General features: G+C 40.5%; 1 protein-coding gene across 9 annotated transcripts in view; it reads right to left on the reverse strand.

The window, feature by feature from the left end:
- Nucleotides 1-21507, reverse strand: part of NFIA (nuclear factor I A) — a 400419-nt gene that overhangs the window by 376963 nt on the left and 1949 nt on the right. For 2 of the 9 annotated variants that reach the window (XR_008715917.1, XM_055585665.1), the window contains exons 1-2: nucleotides 17814-18381; nucleotides 11861-12392 (exon numbers count right to left, since the gene is read on the reverse strand). Coding sequence is in view for 8 of the 9 variants with exons in the window: in XM_055585665.1 (XP_055441640.1) it covers nucleotides 11861-12392; nucleotides 17814-17840 (559 nt within the window). In the remaining variant the exon portion in view is untranslated. Of the gene's footprint in view, nucleotides 1-11860; nucleotides 12393-17813; nucleotides 18396-21507 lie in introns of those variants that run through there. The other 7 variants (XM_055585661.1, XM_055585664.1, XM_055585663.1 and 4 more) reach the window with 5 other exon arrangements.

The following is a 21507-nucleotide window of genomic DNA, read 5'->3' on the forward strand; positions in this document are numbered from 1 at the left end:
CTTACTAGTAATGTCATCAGATGACAGAATTCCTCAATGGAGACCAATCGTACGGTAAAAGGGCGGTATCAATTACCGGTTTTGCAAATGTTTAAAACTTCATATGGGCTATTAGCCGGGAGAATCCTAATTTTAAAACATTGAAAACCTTAAAATCTTAGTTTCTGAGGAAATTTCATCTAAGATGGCATCAACTCATCTCCTAGTTTTTCCTTCAGTTGTGTATCTTTGGCACCTAGCACAGTGCCTAAAAGGTAGCAAGTATTCAAAACACGTTTGCTGAACTGAGTTGTCAACGACAAGGTTGAAACTGTCAGCGGAGGCAACCAAAATACATCTCCTATGACGACACCAACCAAGGGCATTCACCTTGATGCAAACGATAACAACAGACCACAACTGCTCCTCAACTTACACACCAATTTTCTATCTCCAGAGCTCCTGGGATGCACAGACTTACAAAATGAAAGTTTCCTCTAAGCTTCCTTCCAAGTATAAAGTTCTGAATCTATTAACAAACCAGGACAAAGGCTACTTGCTCACCACTTTCTAAATTTCAGAGAAGGGCATCCCTGGTGGCTCAGTGGTAAAGAAGCTGTCTACCAATGCCAAGGACGCTGGCTCGATCCCTGGTTCAGGAAGATCCCACACGCCACAGGGCAACTAAGCCCATGTGCCACAATTATTGAGACTGTGCTCTAGAGCCCGGGAGCCACAGCTACTGAGCCCATGTGCTGCAACTTCTGAACCCCAAGAATCCTAGAGCCGGTGCTCTGCAACAAGAGAAGCCTGCACTCTGAAACTAGAAAGTAGCCTCCACTATACAAAACAAGAGAAAAACCCGCACAGCAACGAAGATCCAGCACAGCCAAAAATAAATTTTTTTTTTTAATTTTAACTTCAGAGAAAACAATAGCTTTCAGCACTATAATGTACTTCCAGAGAACAATTTTAAGCCCATCCATAAATTCCAAAGCAGCCCTTAGGGAGAATGATATACTCGGGAACACATGGAGATAAAAACAGGCCGTGGAAAGATCAGATCTGGTAACCAGCCCTAACCACTTACTAACCATGGACCAAGGACACATTTCTCAGCCTCTTTGTTTCTCAGCAGCATTAAGGCAATTATAAAAGCTCCCCTATCTAAAAGGTAAGATTTACATGAAGAGCTAATAAAATAATGTATAAGAACCAACTTAAATATCATAGAAATTAACAACTCTAGTCTAGCAGATCTGGCTTTCATCCTGGCTCTGCCACTTACCATTGGCCTGACCTTGAGTGAGCTAAGAACACTCTCTGAACCTCAGTTTCCTGAATAACAGGAGTAAACCACAACAAAAGGCATCTGCCATCTCCAATCGCCCCCACCACCCAACATGAAAAATTCTCTAAAACTTGGAGAAGTCCAAAAGGAAAACAAAGCAGAAACAAAGCAACCCACATAAAACCCAAGAAACCCATATCCACAATTTAGAAAACCAACAAAGCCAACCCTAAGAAATGGCACCCAGCTATGTAAACTCCTTTAAGTGCCCAAAGTGTTTAAAGAGTCTGTCACAGAATGCTCCAGCACAAAGCAAAACACACTGTTACAGCTGCTCTGTTCACACTTTTTAAAAGGTGTCAGTAATAAAGGGCCAAACATGAGACTCTCTGAATGCGCATGTATGCTCCTCTCCCATCTATCTGTCTGCCTCCAGTTCTGCTGTCTCATGACCTGGCCTCACTTACTCAGCATCACCCACCCCAGCACAGCACCTCCGAGGCTCAACTGCAAATAAAGTTAAAAGCTATGCATAATCAGTCTTTAGACAGCAAAATTGAAAATGTCTCTCTTTGAAGAATCACAAAGCTTTCTCTCTGAAACCTCTGACCTTTCTAGAGAAATCAGAGTCACTGTAGTTTAAAAATGTAGGTGGTAAAAGTACAAAGGATTACATTTATCCATTTTGCATGTTTGCCATCTTTTCTGAGATGAGGGGCAAATACCTTCAGAACAATTAGTTCTTCAACGCTAACATTTCAGGCTGCAATACCCTCATTCTCCAAGAACTATACACATCCTGGGCCCAATGAGATGGCACTTTTCTGTTCATTTCTATTCCTATTTTACAGAAAATCTAAAATACATGATTTCAGAATCCCTTTTTGTAAAAAAGAAAACTTTTGTCTGTACAGTAAATAAGCAGAAAAAATAATAATAAAAATTCATTTGAATCTTCTTAAAAACCACTGTCATCCTTGATTGGGTGGGAAGGGTAAGGGACTTTTAAAAGTACATGTAAAAGAAAAGAGAATTCTTGATAAAAGTCCTTGTCACATATTAAGAGGCCATACAATAAAAGTATTGCAATGACTATCTTTCCCTAACAGGAACAGACAACAATAGTTGCGCTGTTGAACAGCATCAAGTTACAAAGACTTCATTCTCAGAAGTTACTTGAAACTACTTTCCCAAAGAGAATCTCCACCATTTAAAAGGAGGGGAGAAAAAGCTAACTAAAGAAATCAATCAGAAACTTTAGTAACTCGGTAATTTTTATATACAAGGCATCCATGCAAAAATCCTGCCACAGTCCTACAGAGATGCAGACAGCTTCTGCCAAATTCTTATCCCAAATCCTTGCTTCATCTTAAGTGTCCGTAACCCACTTATCTTTAACTTTCAATTACTTAACGCTAAAAATGTACTCTCAGGTATACACTGTTTTCCATCAACAACACTTTTAATGTTTAGTATTTATGAATTATACTCAACATAAAAGATGTTTACTATTTTCATTCTTAATCTGCTATTATATCTGAGCCCGTACAGCTCTGCTGAAGGTTTACATGCAGATGCACAGTATCTTAATTACTCATTCTACAGTAAGCTCTTTAAGCATCTCCATTCCTCATTCATTTGGAATGTTTAAAAATGCCACAAGAAGGGCTTGATGTCATCTCAACACTGAAATCCATCTGTCTATGGCCCTCTTTTGACTTTACTCCTTTTGCAGCCAAAATTTTCACAAAAGTTGATGAGAATTTGTCAACCTAAGGACTTGTGATGTCAGCTCCTGTGAAAGGCAATGGAATATTTGAAAGTGACAATGATGGGATCCCATACGTACAATATTCACTTTATGTAGGAGCTTAAACTTAAATCACTAATCTCTTCAAAATTAAAATACACAGAATTCTAAATGCTTCCAATAGGGGAAGAGGAAAAAGGTAGGGATGTAACACAGAAGAGACAGTTCTCAGTTTCCCATATTAAGTAATAGGTCCCAAATTTTGAAAATTAAATGAATTATTGATGTTGTAGCACCACAGTTCCTATTTATCCACTGACAAATACCTTTCCCTACCAAAAATTACCAATCGGATAAAGCTATATGACTCACCACAGATACATCTTCCCCAACAGCATGAACATGTTGTTGCACTAGCCAATCACAGGCTGGCAAAATTACAAAAGGAAATAAAATCACCCAAACCATAGCAACAAAGACAACAGCCTGACAATGGCAGATGCTACACAGAAATACCGACAAAACTGCTAAATATTATTCATTTTTAAAATATGTTTTATTGCTACTTTCATTTCATTTTGCTTTTATAACCCATAGAGCATTTCAAAAATAGTCATTAAAATATATACATGAATATATATGCTCTGAAAACAGGTTTTGTTTGGAAACTCACAGGCTATTGGTCCCACCAGAAACTCTCACCAGAGACATCAAAGGTAGACAGTATGGAACCTGATGGAGAGGACAGTGGGGTGTGAGCCCTATTTTTTTTATTGCAATCCTCTTTTGTTTCCAATTGAATCACTTTTAACACACACCTCAGGTTTCCCTTTCTGGGATAACATACTCCACACCCTAACTTTTAAATTTATTAGCACTTCTAAAAAATTAAACTTAAAAAGAAAGTCACATTTCTATTTTATTCTATGTAAGTTCAATTCAACAGCTTATTTTTTTAAATAAATACTAGAAGGATTCATATATACAATGAACAGATGTAGTATAAATTATAATTATCATCTTTTTTCTATTTACAATGATAAAATTCATGTTGAGTGAGGCTCTGAACTTACACACTTAGGTCATTAAGAACTAATCCTGCTGAAGTTTAAAGAAAATGAAAATAAAGGCATTAAATAAATTAATCAATAAATATACAAGTTACTTAAGGGCATTAACATGAAACTTGTTCCTATTTTCAATTTTCCTCCTTTGTCTTTAAAATTAAAAATCTACTTTTTCAACTAATAAAATTCCATTTTTTGCTTTTTTAAATAACTATACAAAAGATCTTTTGGGAACAAAGTAAATTTAAAACATTTAAATCTAATGAGGAAATTAAAATATATATATCTTGTACATATTTAAAAATGTACAAAAATCTACCCAGTAAAATATTACATGCAATTATGATTTTTAAAATAATGGTTGCTTTAATTCCCAAAACATCTAGAATCAATTCATCTAACTTTATCTTACAAAAAATTCTTAAACCTGTGTTATAATGCTTCTATTCACTAAACTTCTACATTCTAAAAACAAGAAAGAACAAGTCATTCCAGATTTTTGACCCCAACACTAACAAGCATGAGACCATTTCTCCCTCTTCTAACCAAGTGTGGCTTCATTTTGCGGACAAAACTCGAACTTCACTGTAAAATATCTCCGTGGGAAGGGTTTGGATTTTGACTTTTTATTGCCCTTTGATTTAAGGTAGGTGTGTGATACCATTTAAGTGACATCCAATCCCTCTTTAAATCCAGACAACAGGATGTAAAGAGGGATATCAGACAGATCTGAATTTTATTTTTAAAAGAATAGGACACAGAATCAGGAGGCCTGGGTTTAATCTTGCTCTGCACAAGTCACTAGGCACCTCTGAGACTTGATTCTCACCTGTACAAATGGACAGTGCATTACTTATTTACAATACTCCAATGAAGTTTAAAAAAAAAAAAACAGAAAGCTACAATGCATGCCAAAATTTAGTACTGCACTTGCTGCAAAACAGACACTGAATAAAATTAATTATTAGTATTTGTCCAGCTGCCTGCTTGCCTGCCTTCCTTTCTTCCACCCATCTCCTTTTCTGTGCAGTGCTGTGCTGTGCTTAGTCACACAGTTGTGTCCAACTCTTTGCGACCCCATGGACTATAACCCTCCAGGCTTCTCTGTCCGTGCGGATTCTCCAGGCAAGAATACTGCAGTGGGTTGTCAGGCCCTCCTCCAGGGGATCTTCCCAACCCAGGGATCAAACCCAGCCAGGTCTCCCACACCGCTGGCGGATTCTTTACCATCTGAGCCACCAGGGAAGCCCCTCCTTCTCTCTACTCTTAATCTATCAAGGTCCAAAATACTTACCACTAGGAAAATATGTGAAAGACACGAAGACAAATAAGTTTAAAGCTCTCAAAAAACATGAAAGCTATACCACCTCAATCTCCAGTTATTACCATCATCCTAACCATTTCTCAGGTTGAGATTAGCAATATCTCACAGACCAACACTTGCCAAATACACAAATGAATTTATTTATCTCAATCTTATCTCATTTAGTATCTCTTACAAACAAAACAGCAGAAATATCCTCTGCTCCAAACCTGCCACAATTTGTCATTTGTGGACATATTCCTTTGGCTAAAAGGCCATGTTTATTTCACTAGAATATTAATAAGAAGACTAACCCTGTTAGATAAAATATACTTTTACCCTGTGGAATTTTCATAGCTAAACAAAAAGTATTGATTTCTAATAGTTGGGGAAATGCCTAGGAAAAAAGCCATTTCTATCTTAACAGCAGCTAGAGAATTCTGATAAATTTCTAAAGTTTGGATCAATCACTTCTAACAGTTGCCTTGGTGGGAAATGGCCAAAATGTTGACAACATTGTAAGTTTCCCCCTTGAAAAGCAAAATGGTAATAATAATAATGATTATCTCAGTAGCCCCCTTTCCAAGTTCATGCATGCCACAGTGTCCTTAACTGGACCCCTAAATGCTACCGAGAATTTTTGCAAAACTTTTCTTTCTAAAAATCTGAAAAGAAATTCCAAAAGCCCCCACATAGTCTCTCAGTCTAGAACATACAATGCAAAAAATGATGGTGAGATGGATTATAAAATTCTCCACCTGATGTCTTACTGCCTGGGATCTTTTTACAGTCATTACTTAAACCAAAACACTTTTTAGAGCATCTCCATTTGCAATTAAGTTCATAGTTATATGTTTCTCTTAACAAAGCATGCCAGTTCTTTCATTCTCTTCCTCCTCCACCTGACTTCTTCCTTCCCCTGACCTCACCTCCCAAGGATTTACAATTTTATGTTTAAAAGCAAGATCTAACCTCTAAATGACCATGGGAAAATAATTGCTGAAACGACAACAAATTGGTGTTTAGCACATTCACCGAATGCAATCTGTATTTTATGTTTTTCCTTCTATTCTAACCTCAAAATTGTTTTTAATAATCTATATTAACATTTGTGAGCAATTAGAATTGTTGCTGCTTCTGTGCAAGTTTTAAAAAACCGACAGGCTGTTCTGCATCCTCTGGAAGCAGCTTGAGGCCTTAACCAAGTAAAACACCCAGTCCTACTGTGTACAGCAGTGACCACAACAAAGGCTGTGGTTTCTCCCACACTAGCCCTAAATAGGTTTAAATTAATGCTATCCATCACTGGGTGGAAAAGCAGACAAGGCAAATCCAAGCCAGCAGCGTTGGGAAATCTCTTACCAACACTCAAACCTCTGAGCCATAAATGAGTTGACCTCTGTTTTACTCCAGAACAACCCTTTTTCCCTATTTCTTCTACTCTCTCTGCCTTTCAACTTCTTTCTCACCACATTCTAGAATAAAGAATATTTTTACTGCATTCTAAATAGAGGATATTGCTACAATCTTCAAGTTATGTAGAAAACACTCAAGGATATAAAAGCCATATTTAATCTCAAGTTTGTTGATTGGGCTAACTCCCTTAAAGAATGAAAAGATAAGTAGAAAGATGACATCTTCTAAAAGCTTGTGCATATACCAATAAGTTCCAGTACATCAATCAGCCACAAAATCCACCTTTGGTTTAAGGTTAGGGTTACAATTTGAAATAGAGTGGTACTAACATTAAATATCACTGTATATAATCTTACCCCATTCTTTTTCCACATACAGTTTATTATTATAAATCAAAGAAACTAACCACACAACTATTTCTACTAGGCAGTTTATTAAGATACTATAATGTATAGTCTTAGACTTGAGTGTAAACATACATACGCACAAGCTCCTGCTAATAGGACATATTAACTATATTTTAGATACACAATCCTGCCACAAACATAGTAAGTTACCTTAAATTTAAAAATCATCACAATTAATTTAGCATAAAATTGTAAACAATAACAATCTAACATTATCCATTAAAATTTTTTTTATAATTCACTGGGTCGCAAAGAGTCGGACTCAACTGAGCAACTGAACTGAACTGAACTGAATATTACTCGGTATGCACTGATAACCTTCCACAGATGATTACACTGTATTTCAGGTACCCGCTTTTTAGAAAAAGAAAGCATTTCCCCCTACTCTATGCAGCACTGTGTGCAGCCTGGATGTGCACACACATGCACACGAAGCGCACACACGCTCCTACACAGACACTCCTAATCTTACACCTGCTCTGAAGCAGTAGGAAGTGAATTCTCAATCTGTCAACATGACCATCTGCTCTATCTGCATATCACGGCTTCCTCTATTACTATATGAAGGAATGGCAATCACGAAGCCAAAATACAACCACGGTGCACCTGAATGGGAGTCTCTCTTTGTTGAAATGGAATAATATGTGGCCTATCAAGGAGAAACTAACAGTAACAGAAATAATTTGAATGAGCATTCAGGACAGCATAATTAAGTGAACAATATCGTACAGGTAATATGGTCATCAGGAACCCTGCCAGCAGGTTTCCAGGACAGGTACCAAGCTTCCCAGGCACCACAACTCTTCCAGTAAGTGAGCAAACCTATATTATTCCTGGTCCGAACAACACGAAGTACAGGTAGCAACGATGGGAGCATGGAAGCAATCAGTAACGACTGTACTGAAAACACTACTGTGCAAACACGGGCACTTTCCACCGTGAAACTAACAAGTACTCCTGCTACCACTGGGAAAAGTTCAGTTTGCTCTGTCACGGACTAATTAACAATTACAGCAACTACCTGACTTCTGTCCTGTATTTGTCTTTCAAAGTGAATGTTAAGGCAACTAAAAATACTTTCAATCTTAGAAAATTCCTCACCTGCTAACTGAAGATGCTCATTGTGATTAATCGCCTTGGGGCCTAAAGCCACTCAAAACTTAGCAAAGGCCTTCGCTGAATTAAACATAATTCTATTTGTTTAACTTTAGTTTTTAAACATCTCCACACAGCTGCCTCAGCTTTCATTCTATCCCCCAGCAGGTAATAACTATAAAAAGTAAATTGTCACACTGTCATTTTATGGCCTAGATACAGCAACCTATCTCTATATAAGAGATGAGTCCTTAAAAAATCTAACCCCTTACAAAATTTAACTAACTCAACTGAGAATCTTTCTAGAATCTGATTACATTACCAGAAGTTATACAGAAGCAGTTAAAAAAAAAAAAAACTCTCCAGAAAGTTCTCGGTTGAGTGCCTACTAATGAACAAAGGTTAACTTTATCTAAAAGGTCAAATGCCTGGTGGCTAAGGTTATGACCTTAACAACTTAAATTGTGACCTTGCCACGTGCCGGGTATATTGTAGATTCTGATACAGATCATCTGGTAAAGACTAGTCATAAATTAGCTTTACTGTTACACGCCCACAAAGAAAACCATTTGCCACAATACCATAACATCTCCAAGATGTCATGTGATACATGGGAAGGACGACTCAAGTAGAGACCAAATTCTGGGCATAAAATGGTTTTACTCTTTTGTACTTTTAACGAGATGAAATTCTCAGGCTTCTGGAATCACTCCGATTTCATTACACTTGTTACTGTTTATCAGCCACAAAATTCACAATTCTAATGCCCCTTGATTTAGAGGGAATAAAAAAAAAGGAATGCAGTTTATGTATTGTATTTTGCATCTCAATAACTTAAAAAAAATCATCTCCTACACTTTTAAAAAACAACTGATTCTGCATTAGCTTCCAGTATTTACATGTGTGTTCTAAGATTTCAACTTCTGTCCAAAGAAGAGGCCGAGGCATGAAGCAATAATTATTGTATGCATTTTTAGAAAGAAAAAAAAAATCATCTTGTGGCAATCAAGGGGGGAAATGGCATTTTGGGAGGAAAAAAAATACATTTAATAGAAAGGACGGGGGAGGGGGGAGACTATAGGTGAAAAGGCCACAATGGTTTTGGCAAGTTTCTTGAAGCACGTTTCAGAGTCTCTGCCTCCTGCCAATACTGGCAAGTTCTCAAAACTTTTAAGGAGGTAAAAACATTGTTTAGTGTTTACAAATCTTCAGTATTATAACAGATGCTTGTCAAATCAGTTGTATGCGAGTTGACCGATCTACCTCCTATTTGTACTGGCAGCTTCCCTTCCACAAATAGCAGGCCTTTAAATCTCTGAAATCAAATTTGAGATATTTTCAGACAAAAGGCCGTGAGCATCCCTCGGACCCTTCCCGGTGCGCGCAGAGGCGCCGCGGCTGCGCAGGGAGAGCCAATGGCCTGCACTTGGCCGGCATTCAGGCAACCGAGGGATTCTGGGAGGCGCAGGGAAACCGAACCGAAAGGTAGTCTGATCCACGGTGCTGGCAATAAATCTTTCATTAGCAATAAGGATGCTCACTCTTCCTAAGCAACCTTCTACCTGCCATTTTACCAACATCAACCTTCCGGTCCTTGAAACCGCCAGCAACTGTGTTGGCTCAAGGATCTGGAGCCATAAAACGGGCAAAAACCGTCAACAGTGAAAGAGAATCCAACGTGAAACGGCGAGAGCGAGAAGGGCTGCGTCTCTGTGAATCTAAAGGAAACGTTTACACCTAAAACTTAGAAGGGACGCTGCTCATACCAATAAGCGCAGAACAGGTATTCCGTTGTGATGTTACCTTCGAAGGACGCACACACCGCGATGGGCATCACTCGTTGGCACCTGCAATTTCCTATGTTGGTCCGTTAGAGCATTTATTATCATTTATAAAGTATTTACTTCTCCAAATATTAGAGGTTAAACACACGATTTTTGAAGAGTGTGCTCCCAAAGCACCTCTAATAGCCACACCTTTTTTTGCACCTTGCCCTGGCAGAATCTCTACTTATACATATAAAAATAAAATTTTTTAACTCTGCTTTTTCAGTAGACAAAGTAACAACAATAGAGTTAACCGAGAGTTAATAAAGGGCCGCTTGTTCCTGTTTAGAGGTCATTTGGGAGATGTTGCCTTTTCGTTTTTGCTACCCAGAACTGGCTAAAGCAACAGGCACCTCTTATAATTAAGTATACATTTTCAAAAACCCAAATATTTGAAACACTTACAGATCACATCCTCTAAAATACTCATCTATCCCCTGCCAACAGAATGCAAATGATGATGTGACATGCTTGCAAAGTAAATTTCTCCAGTTTCTTATGTAAGGACAGATGGATAACAAAAGTTCTCTTTCTAAAACATATATTGAGAAAAATAATAGAGAATAGGCTATCAGATGACTTCTTTAAAAAATTGCTCGCATTTTTAGAATTAAAAATGTTTTGCAAAACAATGGAGTGTTCCCTTTCACAGGTATCATCTTCTCTGCCCTTTGGCAAAAAATACATACATACATGCACCCCAAAACAACCTACTGGAAGGAATCCACAACCTTCGTTCTTCCATCTGGCTCAAGTAACTGCCATAAAGGTAATCTAGCAAGACCGATATGTACATATAAAAAGTCAACAAGTTTCACAGGACCTGAGCTTTCACGTTAACACAATGAGCCTTTTGTCTAAAACAAGACAAGAGGAACAAAGTAAAAATGCATTATTTTATCCAGTCCTCAATAGTTTTATCCCGAATGCTACTCTACCTGCTGCAACAGACACAGGAAAAGCATGCCTTGAAAACAGCCTTGGAACAATAAAGAATGTTATTATGAATCAAAGCAACTCAATCAATTTTCAATATCGATTTCTCAATTGGTTCACGCACTATACAGGTTTGGTTACTTTTAAGATTAACCTTTCCATCAACTGCTTAAAGAGCTGGATTGTTTTTTTTTCCCTTAGCAATCTTAAACAACACCAAGAATTCCTAACACAAAGTTAGTAAGTTTGTATTACTGTGATTCTTTTTTCTTCATAAATGATCAGCTATTTGACAGCAATCTTACCTCCAACCTCTTCTTGATTAGAAGGGGGCTCAAGAGGCTCCAGAAGGTTAAAAACACTCCCAGAAGAAAAGCAACTAAAAACATTGCCTCACTATTAAACTAAATGCTTTTTAACTAGATCATTTGCCAGTTAAAATAGACTCTTTCTTACAAGGGTTTTTATGAGGTTTCTCTCACCCCTCATCAAAAAAACGTGATTTAAACAATATCTCATAATTGACTACCAACAAATTGATAACACTACTTGCCAAGAGACTTGAACTGAACAAGAATGCTCTCAAAGCTATGCTTTTCCACCTGAATGAAGGTGGAACCTCAAACTCTGCAGCATCTGGCTACTCTGACATTGGGCTACCTTGGACACCACGCTGTCCATATAGACGTGGCCTGCCATAGGGAGCTCAAGAATGGACCAGCACACGCAGAGGTCATCAGGAAAGAAGCACCCGCGAGAAAGTGGACCGACTTCTCACCATCGCACTTACCTGCTGCATGCACAAAGTATGCCAAATATAAATCGAGTTCCTTAACAGAAACCCCTATGTGATGGGGCTGGACACAGAGCCCTGGATTAGAGCACTGCGGGGACTTTACAAGGCGCTCGCCATCAGTACTTTCGAGCGGAATACCTTTAAATAAAATCACCATAACAAGGTCCAACCTCCAGACTTTATCTGCCTGGCGGAGGCAGTCAATTCTTCGCATCTTGCCTTTCTGGTCTGGGTTGGAAAGAACGCAACACGGAGGCTTTTTCCCTGTAACTGTAAGAACAAAATCCTCTCGGTACTCAGGTCGGATATCTTTCCGCAACTTGGCCAGCAGTCGAGATGCCCACTTCTGTTTGACCTCTGGTTTTTCACTTAGCAACTCATCCTTCACAGCTCTCTCTTCTTCTTTTGACATACGCTTTTCATGTTTTTTGAAGTATTTTCGTTTTCGGGCCTGCAGGTTGAACCACGTGTAGGCGAAGGCTCGGACGTGGGGCAGAAGTGCTTCGATGAAAGGATGAAATTCATCCTGGCAAAATGAATCAAGACAAAAATATAACTAAAATGAAAACAAAAGGAAACAACATTTCTTTAGATGCTCACCTTTAAAATATGTATATATAATCCTATTTCACTTGAAATTTGATTCAAGCACTACCAAAATCATACATGGGATTGCTATGGGAAGTCCAAGAGGGGGGGTTAAAAATACTATCAGTATCGTGTCTCACAATCTCAAAGAAAAAAACTGTTAAAAGTAAAAAATGGTTTGTTATGTTACAGAATTGTACCAGGTTCTATTGTCGGGCCTACGTCCCAAAGCCTTTAGACAGCCAGTGAAGTTTATCGAAATGCTTATAACAACATATAATCTTAACCCTATTTCAAGGAAGGCATATCTAATTTTGCTCCAGCCTTGACCTCACTACTTGTAGTACAGCCAGGGCTCCGCAGCCAGATTGGCAAATCCTAAACATTTAGATGCCAGTCAGTGTTTATGGAAGTCTAGGAGCAAAAATCATCTCCACGCTCAATGGAAACAAAGACTTTCCCTCTACAAGTAGTGCATGTAGACTCTGATCTGTTTCTTAGTCATTTTTGTAACATTTTAATTCCTTTTTAAGTATTACAGTTAACACACAATTTTTTTTTTACTCAAAAACTTAGAAAAATTTGGCAGGTCCATATATAAAAGAAGAAATGGATTTTATATTTGTCGGACTAGAATAAAAGATCTATGTCCAAGACATAATTGCTGATATTATGGAAATGAAACAAAAAGGCAAAAAAGGGGGAAAAAAAAAAACAAAAGCGTTCAAGCCAGATAGTAAACAGAATGTGTCACTGTGACAACACGGTTGCAACTAAATACATTCAATTTACTGATGTGATTGTGAAATACCTTCAGCAATAATCATCCCTAAAGAACAGGGTACCTATTTAAAATTTGAAAATAGTATTTCAGGTTTTTTGTTCTCACAGGGAAACAGAGAACCTGGTATATTCAATGCTTATGAGACTACAGAAAAACCCTCATGCTTGCCTCTTAAAATTCAAGTAATTTGAAAATAAAATTGAATCTAAAACATTTAAAATTTTCTTACTCTTTTATTGAAAATACTTGATTCTTTTGTTTGACATTTTCTTAGGAAACAGAAATATAAAATTAAAGGAAAATTAAACAGTAACCTCCACAAAGCTTTCTGAGTACATCTAACTTTTGATTAACCAACCCACACTAATCTTACATAACTTCTCCCCACTGCACAACCCCCACCAAAAGATAAATTATTTACTTTCAAATAAATGAGGATAAGGAAGCCAAAGAGATATTTGATGACTTTTTTAAAGGGTGGAGGACAGACAAATATAAAATGCATTCTTTAAGTTTGGAATATCCATCTAAATATATACTTTGGAGGCACAAGTAACTATAATGTCCAAAATATTAATACTATCAAACCAATTATTAATTTTTAAATGTTAAAATATAAATTGAGTGCTTAAAATTGGTGAAATATTTTAACAATCAAGCCTGTTAAAATATAAATTACAGTCAATCATTTAAACACTACATATGACTGCTTTTTAGGTAAGTTTATATTAATATAATATACAATAAATCATTTCAATAATTGACATTTAATTTTTTCCTCTCTCAACAAATTTCAGGCTTTGTATTTCAAGTTTAGGTTTGAAAACTGCTCTTTTTCAATGAAAGAATCCAAAAGCAAAGAAGTCAGCCTTTATAATGCATGTACATTAAGTGGAGAGAAAACAGAGAAAAATACAAGAATTATATTATTCTTTCCTATATACCATTTGCACTTTAAAATTTCTGATGTTTGGGTATCTTTTCTACTATTATACTTTGAAAGAGAGAAATGGGGTGGGGGGAGCATTTTTCAAGCCACAGTTTATCTAGCACGGTATACACCAAACCGCAAAGCATTTAAACATTACTAAATTCTGAGTTCATCCTTGAAATGCTCTAAAATACATAAATTTAGGGTTTGAAACACTCCTTCACATTGACTGACTTTTTTATATACACAGGACATGCGGGGGACCAAGGCTCTCTGGAATTATGCAAAGAAAGCCCGGAGTCTACCTTAACTACAAAGTGAGCTTTCACCAAAAGGAGGATTTCATTTTAAAGTCTCAGCACCATTTTAAAACGCAAAGAATAAGTTAGCTCCAAACATTCATATTTATGTCCAAACCTAGTCTTATTAAAGCACTTTAATAATGATAAACATTTAAAATAAATCTTCCAATGTGACATTTAAGTGTTCAAAGATATCCCAATATGCTTCTCAGAGAACTGCGAACTGCGTTCATTCCTGTTCAAAAAGATTTTGTTTACCTGCCAACCAAATGCCCACATATCTCATCAAAAAAATCCTTAAATGAGGTCAACTATGTCAACTAATCATTAAGAATAATCTTAAGTCCCAATTTTGCATCAAAAGTATTTACAAGTTTTTACTCCCCAAAGGTTTTAAGAATGTGCCAATAAAAGTGCACAATATTTTGTATTTTTTATGACTCAGTCACATGCACAATGATAGTGCTAGTTATTTTTCTCAACACACAATTAGAAATATTCCAGAATATCAAAACTAAAGGCTATCATTCACTTGTAGGAAATGTCCAGGCATAGCATAAATTAGTTTTTAAAGAAAAAAACAGTATGCCCTTATAAATCATGTTGTTGCACATATCGCCATAAGCTGTGGAATATTTAAAAATAGTCAAGAGAAAACAAAAAGAATATTTTATGTATGTACTCGGTGAGAAAGTTACAGGCCAGCAATAAAAACAAACCTGAAAACCTGTTTCAAAAGCAACAGGACTTTGAATCAGCATCTTCAATGTTCATCTGTTTGCAAGTAAGCCAAGTTTCAGAACCACGGAATGCTGATATTTCTGGAACTACTTCTTTGAAAGGTTCACCTATAAATTTCTACTGTTATCATTCTATGACCAGGTACATGATTTGGTTAAGATGTTCCCACTTGGATTAAACTAGGATGTTTGGCATTTTCCTAATAAAGTTTTTAAAAATTGCATTCACGTATATGGAGTCTATTCTTTCATTTAGAGTCTTTTTATCACTATGCTTTACTGGACTTTCTTTAATGACCAATAAACTTCTTTTTTGTTTTTAAAACTGGCTCTAAAGCTTTATAAATATTCTGGCAAGTTAAATACATTGTGAATCAATTTTTTAAAAGAACAACTCATAAAATATATGACCCTTATTCACTATTTAGTGTACATTTTCTTTACAAACTGTTACACGAAGTAAGCATTTCTCTTGGTGTTTCCAGAAGGCCTACTGAATGTATCCATCACAGGGCCAAATAGGTTTTTTTTGTTTTTTTTTTTAAACAAAACTTTCTTAATGTGATAATGGCTCATGAGCTGTGAGAATCCTATAACTGTGTTAAATACCTGACTATGCCCTGGGCCTACATGCGTACACTGGTATCCTCATATATGCGCCATGCCAAAATATAAATTTATCTATTGGGAGCTCACTGGAGAAGTCCCTGAAGTGTCTGCTAAGTTCCTTCCTCACAACAGCAGCACCACTGGTATTATCTACCAGTTCTATGTGTTGCAAACTTTTGCCAGCTAGAACTTCAGCCTTTGAATCTCAGCATTTTCACTGTAGTCATAACTCATTCAAATTATCTTACACTTTGCATCTTATCCATATGCAATTGTGAACCTTGCCAAAAGTGGTTGGAAAAGTTTCATTCCATACTTCCACAAGTTACTAAAATAGTAACTTTGGAAGTTTGTTAGGGAAAAATAAAAAACTTTTACAATAACTGAAAGCAACTGCTATCCATTATTAATGCTAGGCCTAAATCCCAAACCGACCATTTCAACATAAAAGATATATTTAAGAGTCTTCTGAGATCAGATAGCCGGTAGATGACTGTTAGATATTGCAATAAGAAGGGATGTCATGTGGGAAATAAATCCAGAATCGAGAGAGGAGAGAAGAAACTATGGATACGTTTTAGTCTTCCAGAAAGAATTCCGGATAAACCGTTATCTCCTGCTAAATGAAAGCAAGAAGTGGTAGCAGGTTTTTGTAGGGAGTGGTGAGTAAACATTTTACATGAAGCATACAAACTTCATGTACATGATTAATGGTCAGATCGCAATGTACCAAAACAGTATGAAGGCTCACAGTTTTCTTCAAAAAAAAAAAAAAAATAGCGCAAAATCACTTTGACTTCATGCCTTTTGGTCAAAATAAATAAATAAATAATATATTCAATAGGGACCAGATTTGGAGCCTTGAAGTAGCAATATTTTGCCTGGGGGTAGTGCAGACAGGGGCGGGATGGAAAGGGAGGACATGGAAAGGAGAGGCGCTGGGGCGAGAGACCCACGCTCCGAGTTAGGTTGGAGGGGAAAAGTTGCCCCAGTCCTGAGCGCGGAGCTGCCCGAGTCGCGTTGCGGCGGCGGGGGGAGACGCGTCCGAACGGGCCGCCGCTCGGGGCTCGCGGCTGGGAGCCCAACTCCGCCCGGCGCGCCCCAGCCCGCGGCCCGCGGCCTCGGCTGCTCGCCGCCCTGCGCAGCGTGGGCTCGTCCCGGCACGGAAACTTTCGCTCGGGAAAGCCAGCGGGCGACAGGCGGCGAGGACGCAGGCTCCACCCGGCCGACGCGGGGGGACGCGCGGCCCCGCAGCCCCGCAGTCCCGCTCCGCGGAGCCCCGGGGCCGGCTCGCCGCCGCCCGCCCGGGTCCGAGGGGCGCTGTCCCGGCCGGGGCCCGGGGCGCTGGCCCGCGTCCCTCCCGCGGCCGGACCCCAAAGGCTGACAAAGAATAAACAAAAGTAAGAGTTTGGGGCGGCTGCGGCGGCGCGGGCTCCGCGGGCGGGCCGCGGGCGCGGGGACCTGAGTTCTCCCGCAGCCGGGGGTGCAGCGGCCCCGAGAGTGCGGGGCGTGCGGGGGGCTCCGTCGGCGGCCCCCTCCCCGGGCGCCGCGGAACTACAGAAACCGGCCTCGCGCCTGCAGAAACGCTGAGTCCAGATTTCAGCGTGACATGAGCTGCAACCCCGCCGAAACACGTGCGGGGCGTCCGAAAACACCACCGTTCCGCAGTCAATCGCCCCGATATTAATTAACGCATTAATAAGAGGGCGCCATTAGCCATGTGCCCACACAAATGGCCGTGCAAGAGGAATGCACCCGCATGGAAACAAAGTTACTTTCTCAAAGCTGTATTTCTCCGCCCCCCCCCCCACCACGAGCACACGCGCGCACACATACACACACACAGAGAACACGCGCAGATATGGGCACACCCCGGGACACATGCCCCGGGCCCTGCTAGCGCGGGGTCCCCGGCACCGCCGGCCCGGCCCCAGGTCTGCCCCCGCCATCCCGACCCCCCCGCCCCCGACTCCGCATCCAAACAGCTGCTTACCTGGGTGAGACAGAGCGGAGAATACATCACTGCCGGGCGGTGGGGTGTGCGTGTGCGTCTGGTGTGTGCGGTTTGGAGGTGTGCGTGAGTGCGGGTGAGAAAGGAGAAAGAGGGAGAGAGGAGGAGAGAGAGAGAAGGGGGGAGAAAAAAAAAATCAAGCCTGCTTCTTGCGTTCACATTTCCAACTCGGCTCAACTGCAGCCAGCCAGCGCTATTGCCGCTCCATGAGCTGAACTTTAACCCCGCCTAGAGTTTCCCTACACTCCACTATACATGTCTACTGTACGCGGGCGTTAAAGGCATAGCGCACCCTTTCCCGCTCCCGCGCCCGCCGGCCGGGTGCCCGCGAGCTGCCCGCGCGCCCGCCTCCGCTCTGCACCGCACCGCACGGCCGCCGCCCGCTCGCGCCGCCGCCGGTGGGGGGGGGCGTGGGGGAGGGGGCGGCTGCGGCGCCGCGCGGCCAGCCGGGTCCCGAGCCTCCGCGGCCGCTCGCGCTCGCTCCTCGCTCGCTCCCTCTCTCGCTCCCTGGCTCGCTCGCTCGCTCGCTCGGCCCCCCCCCCTCACCCCCCCGTCCCCGCTCAGCGCATTACTGGGTAACGCAGTGAGGAGCAGTTACAGTCTGTACTCCCGGGCAGCTATAGGCTGCCACAGGATGTGCTTAAGCAAACAAAACTACTTTTCCTCGTCCCCATCCCCCAACCCCCGCCGCAGACCTTCGCGGACCTCGGTGGAGGACTTGGGCAACTTTGCCAGGTTGCCCTGCACCCCTCGATTCACTGCGTGGGCACGGAGAGAACCGCGGAGAAAGCCGAGCGCGGTGGGGGGGGCGGGCTTGCAGATTTGCATGTATGCAAATTTAAAAGAATCAGACCTCCTAGGTAACTTTTTTTCCCTTCTGAAATGCGGTACGGCTCAAAGCATTGTAATCTCTCCAACGAAGCTTTTTGTGGGAATAGATCGTCGGCAGAGGTAATTATGCACAAAATCCTGCAAACTTTGTGCAGCTTCAGTCCTATGGCCTCCAGAAGCGGGGGTGGTGGGGGAAATTTTCACAAGGAAGATTCACCGGATTTGGGGGCTGGTGTGGGGGGGTTGTCTGGAGAAAGGGAGGCGGAGATTAACGAGCATTCTCCCTCCCAGGACTGTGAAACTAGTGGGTTTGAGCACAGACGCCATAGAAAAAGTTGTATCACGTTCAGAAACAACAGTGGTTTAGCTGTGACATCTTTTTCTTTTTAGGAGGGAAAAAAAAACGTGAAAGGGATGTCCCCTTAGGGAAGGGAGATATTCTCGTCCACAAACGCGTGCCCAGAACTGGACACAGGCCTGTCATTACCGCCCCTGTTCCCGGGACACCTCTGGAAGGGTGCCTTTTAAGAATCCCCTCTTTTTCCCTCCCCCAGGTAATAGTTCTTAAAATGGAAAAGAGCTTCCTGCAATTATTTTAGGTTTGCTAAAGTATTGTTTTGGCAGAAAAGGGGGGTGGTTTTTAGGGTTTGGCAAGATGCCAATAAGCCTGCTTTTCCAGTTTTTTTTTTTTAACCTCATATTTTCTCTAGGTTCTCCTCACTGCTGGGAAAGGGAAAGAAAAAAAAAAGTATACCTCCTTCCTCCAAACCCCCATTCCATCTCTTCTCATCTCCCTCACTCTAGTTTGCAGCCTTCTGCATTTTCTAATCCTCAGAATTCCAAAAGGGAAGACGACTGTATGGCGATGAAAGGCTCTCTCTATCTAGCACACAGGGGAATGTGCACCTTGGTGGAGGCTGCCCATCTAGAAAGCCTCTGAAAAGAGGAAATTCCTGTAGGAATGCCCACTCTGCATGTGTGGAAGAGATGACGCGTTAAGGCCACTCTCATTCAGACTCTTCCCCCACCCCACTCTCTTTTTTTAAAAAGTAAGGGGCAAGAAATATGCTCCTAGAGAAAAGAAAATGAAGTCCTCAAATATTCTGCATCTTTCTAATGTGATTTTATGCTTGTTCTCCAGTTACTTAATAGCCAAAATAATTCCTGGCTTCTCAGGAGACCATTTTCACACGCCCCCGCTTCTAAATATCCTTGGAAATCTCTCAGGTTATTTATTGGGGTGAGGGGAAATAATGACTTAAAACTTTAATAAAAGAGCCCCGTTTCCCAAACGACACAACTGCTTTTTTTCCTTGCTTCCTCTTAGATTTCAGTAGGAGAAAAACGTCCTAAAAGGCTAGCCGAGTTACAGAGACAACATTCCTGGCCACGAGAACCCTTGCTGGGATCTATAACTTCAACGCGCTCCAAGTTTCCTCGATAGAAGTTTCTGGCTGACAGTTCCAACATGTAACTGAGGCACAGTGAGAAGTTATTGTTCAGAGTGTGTACTCTTGGGAAGCTCTCTTCCAGAGAAGATTAAAATCTTTCTTTTGGTGTATTAAAAGATAGACTTCACATCTGCCACTTTCCAAAACAGTAAAGATTCTGAGTTTTAATTGAATCTCAAGAAAAAGGAAAAGGATTTTTTTTTTAAAAAAGCACTGGCACGTCCCCCTGGGTTTTTTTTTGTTTGTTTTTTTTTTTTTTTTAATGGGGTAAAGTAATTTAATGCTGATATTTCTACTTTAAAAACTTCTTTTGTTGCAGCAGTGGATGTGCCCGCGATTTCCAGCTTTCTGCGGTTAGCAATATTATCTTAAGTAACTTTTGGCGCCCTTCGTAAGACTTCTGGATATGGGACGATTGTTTGCGCCCTCTAGGCAAGGGCTGGATCCAAGTTCAGCACCAAAGCCCTTCACATCCGCTCCTGCTTTCTCTCCTATCTCCGCCAGCTCCCGCTCCCTCCCCCGCGGGAGGGGGGTGGGGTGGAGAGGCGGGGGAAACACTACAAAGCCCAGCTCCAACTACAGCCTTTGGAAACCGGACTGAGAAAAATACAGTAGAAGAGTTACAGTTACAGAGAGGCTTCTGGTAACTTTCTCTCCAACAGGCATAAATTTAAACACACACACAAAGAAACAGATGTTCCTCAAAGGGCAGTCTGGGGGTAAAAAACATTTCCAACTCTCTCCCCTGGTCCCAAGTTACAAAAGTAAATCCTTGTCCAGAGTTCACAAAGATACTGAGACCCTTGAAAGAGCGCAGGGATGAAGGGTGAAGAGAAGAAAAAAAGGATAGTGGAGAGAACAGTATAGGAAACACAGGTGAAATACAAAAACTAGTTTACTGCAATCATATAAATGACCCATTGTTAGGAAGGATAAACCCCTTATTGGAAATAACCACTCCAATCATTTATTTTGTAAGTGCTAGGAGACTGCCTTGAAATGGGATTGTCTCTGTGCAAAGGAGGCTCCTGTCATGCTCTCTGCTATCCATATTCTTCCTGGCACAGAGCCCAGCCTTGCATTTGCTGTGTTTTATTTGCAGAAATGTTACCTTGCCAGTTTTAGTGAAATCCTCTTAGATATATAAATTACGTCAATAAGGATTCACTCATATGTACATCTCGAATACCCCTCATTTCAGAGGTTACTTAATAGGAAGATCTTGTTAATATGATTTAGATTTTAATGTACAAAGCAGTGAAGATAAAATTGGGGTTCAGAAGTGACAATGCCATTTACTATAGTTCTTACCAAGACTAACTTTATTACTCACATTTCCCAAGGTTTTCCTTCTCTAGTTTTTTGATCTGCAGTCACTTGTGTGCAGATTTTTC

This window comes from Bubalus kerabau, chromosome 6 (genome assembly GCF_029407905.1).
Source record: "Bubalus kerabau isolate K-KA32 ecotype Philippines breed swamp buffalo chromosome 6, PCC_UOA_SB_1v2, whole genome shotgun sequence".
NCBI classification, from domain to species: domain Eukaryota; kingdom Metazoa; phylum Chordata; class Mammalia; order Artiodactyla; family Bovidae; genus Bubalus; species Bubalus kerabau.